Here is a 2,206-nt window from a genome sequence, read left to right on the forward strand (position 1 = left end):
AGAGAGAGAGAGAGAGAGAGAGAGAGAGAGAGAGAGAGGGAGAGATCTATAAACAAATAAGTAACAACATAAAAAACTAACACATTTGGTGCAAATTTGGCAGCAAGCATACCACCTGGTATTTGTGTGATAGCATAACCATAGAAGAATGCACTTTCCATGAAACCAAGTTCAGTTGGTGACCAGTAAAATTGTTGTGTCTATAATTGACATAATGTATGTTGGTGCGAAAGAAGTATCTAATCCTAATTAATTAGAACTTCCATTATTCACTTCGTCGTTTTTAATTTCTAAGCTTCCCTCATCCGTCTACTCAAATTGTCATTTGGATAACTTTATTTCAATTATTTCAGTTTCTTTGTCAATTTGTTAAACATTTTTTCCAACACTAATATTATGTTCAATGATTATTCCTTCCCTACAAATATTCTGAAATAAATATAACAGTAATGGATAACCTATAAGTCTAATTTTAATTAATTAACAATTTCTGCAAAAAACATCGAATCACTAAGATCGCATTGCTTTTGTATTTGCTTTGTGGAGGATTATTTAGTTTAATAACTTAAACATCCTGAGATATTTAAATAGTCCATTCTCATCTAATGCTTTTATATCATCCGCCATATATGTAATGATTTCACTGATAATGTTGGATATTTCTCTGTTCCAAATTCCATTAATATATTGTTTTTCTTTAACAACTTTCCGCCATGTCTACTTGATGGAATAAAAAGTTCACAGATAAGAAAAGGAACAATGAATCTCTATGAAGTATTCTACCTTGGAAAGTTCAATACTATCTACTATTATGCCATTTCACGATTTAATCATATCCAAAGGTTGATTTGATTTTTCCCTCTTGCGAGTTCTTATTATCACATTGCTGATTAGTAGTTGACTTTTTGTTTCTTCGTGAACCTCGGCAATTTCTTTCTTGTTTTTTTTTGGAAACAAATCCCAGGTAACACACATTATATTCAAAACGTAAGAGTCACTAGGCGGTTAGACACTGCTCGTGTATTCTTTTCATCTTTGAAAATGATATCCAACTTAGTTCGCTATGTTATCTTCCGGATTGTCATCTGTAGTATAACACCAAACTATTTTGATCAGAGATTTGGAATCCGAATTTCCTTGAATCATGAGTCATTCATAACTTTTTTAATCCTGCATCCTACCATTATTTGGCGTGGTAGTTGATTTCGGTATATTTATCGCTTCGAGCTTGTCCTGATTTAATTAACCTTTCCTTACGCAGCTTGGATTTGTTCCAGAAATCTTGTCACAATTCCATCGTTTCTTTCATTTTTATCTTGACTGTTTGAAATTTTTAAAACTGTAGTTGTTTAATTTGAAATACTTTCCATTAACTATTCATCCCATATATCCCTCACATTTGCCATCATCTTTTCACTCAGATTATCATAAATTCGACAGAGATTTTGTCCAATCTGATATTTTGTTAGCAAAACATTTCTAATTACAATAATTTTCAAACCTTTCAATTTGGCATATAAATCAGCACAATTTCTTCTTTTCCTCTCTTTGGTTGTCTAATTTTGCTACTAACTTTTTTCGTTACCGATAAGGTTGTTTCTTAGCAATTTGAATCCATAATAATTTCTTCTGTGACAATTTTATTCATTTCCCTTTCTCTTTAATTGCTTGTTGATCTCTTTCTTGTCTTTTTGCATTATTGAACGTCCTTGCAGTCATCCAACTCTTCTTTCTTCAAATCATTTTCTTCTTGCAATCTTTGTCTTTCTTCTGTTCACTACTGACTCTCCTACCTCTTCCATTAATTTTCTTTTCCGGAATCGGACAGATATTTGAACCTTTACAACATCATATCACGGAACATCATGACATCTTATAAGGGATCGTCTCTGCTATGTTATTCTTCCAGAGAAAAAGTGATATCATCATTAACGATGTTGCTGAATATCCAAGCTGAACTATTCTTGCCTCGGACGACGGTCGAATCTTCAGAGAATTCCCATTATTTTCATGAAGTCACTGAGCAAAACAGATAACATAACCAAACGTAAAGAAAATTCTGCACCTATTCTCCTACATTTCTGTGACACTTGTCGCCCACAGCACCGTTCGGTTGCATTGGACCGAACTGTTGGAATCATCACATTCGGTTCCTTTCGCATAATCACCTGGGACACTTACCATCACTATTACTATTATTACTACG

At 33.3% G+C, this 2,206-nt stretch overlaps 1 protein-coding gene across 1 annotated transcript in view; it reads right to left on the reverse strand.

Annotated features, from left to right (window-relative positions):
• The window catches only part of LOAG_09395 (major facilitator superfamily transporter), a gene marked incomplete at both ends in the record, with an annotated part of 4,391 nt that extends 3,416 nt beyond the window's left edge, over positions 1–975 (reverse strand). Inside the window, 2 exons of the mRNA XM_020447921.1 lie at positions 82–200; positions 922–975. Coding sequence (XP_020301894.1) covers positions 82–200; positions 922–975 — 173 coding nt within the window. The remainder of the gene's footprint in view (positions 1–81; positions 201–921) is intronic.
• Between the last annotated feature and the right edge of the window lie 1,231 nt (positions 976–2,206).

The sequence above is a fragment of the Loa loa genome (genome assembly GCF_000183805.2).
Source record: "Loa loa unplaced genomic scaffold supercont3.95, whole genome shotgun sequence".
Lineage (NCBI taxonomy): Eukaryota > Metazoa > Nematoda > Chromadorea > Rhabditida > Onchocercidae > Loa > Loa loa.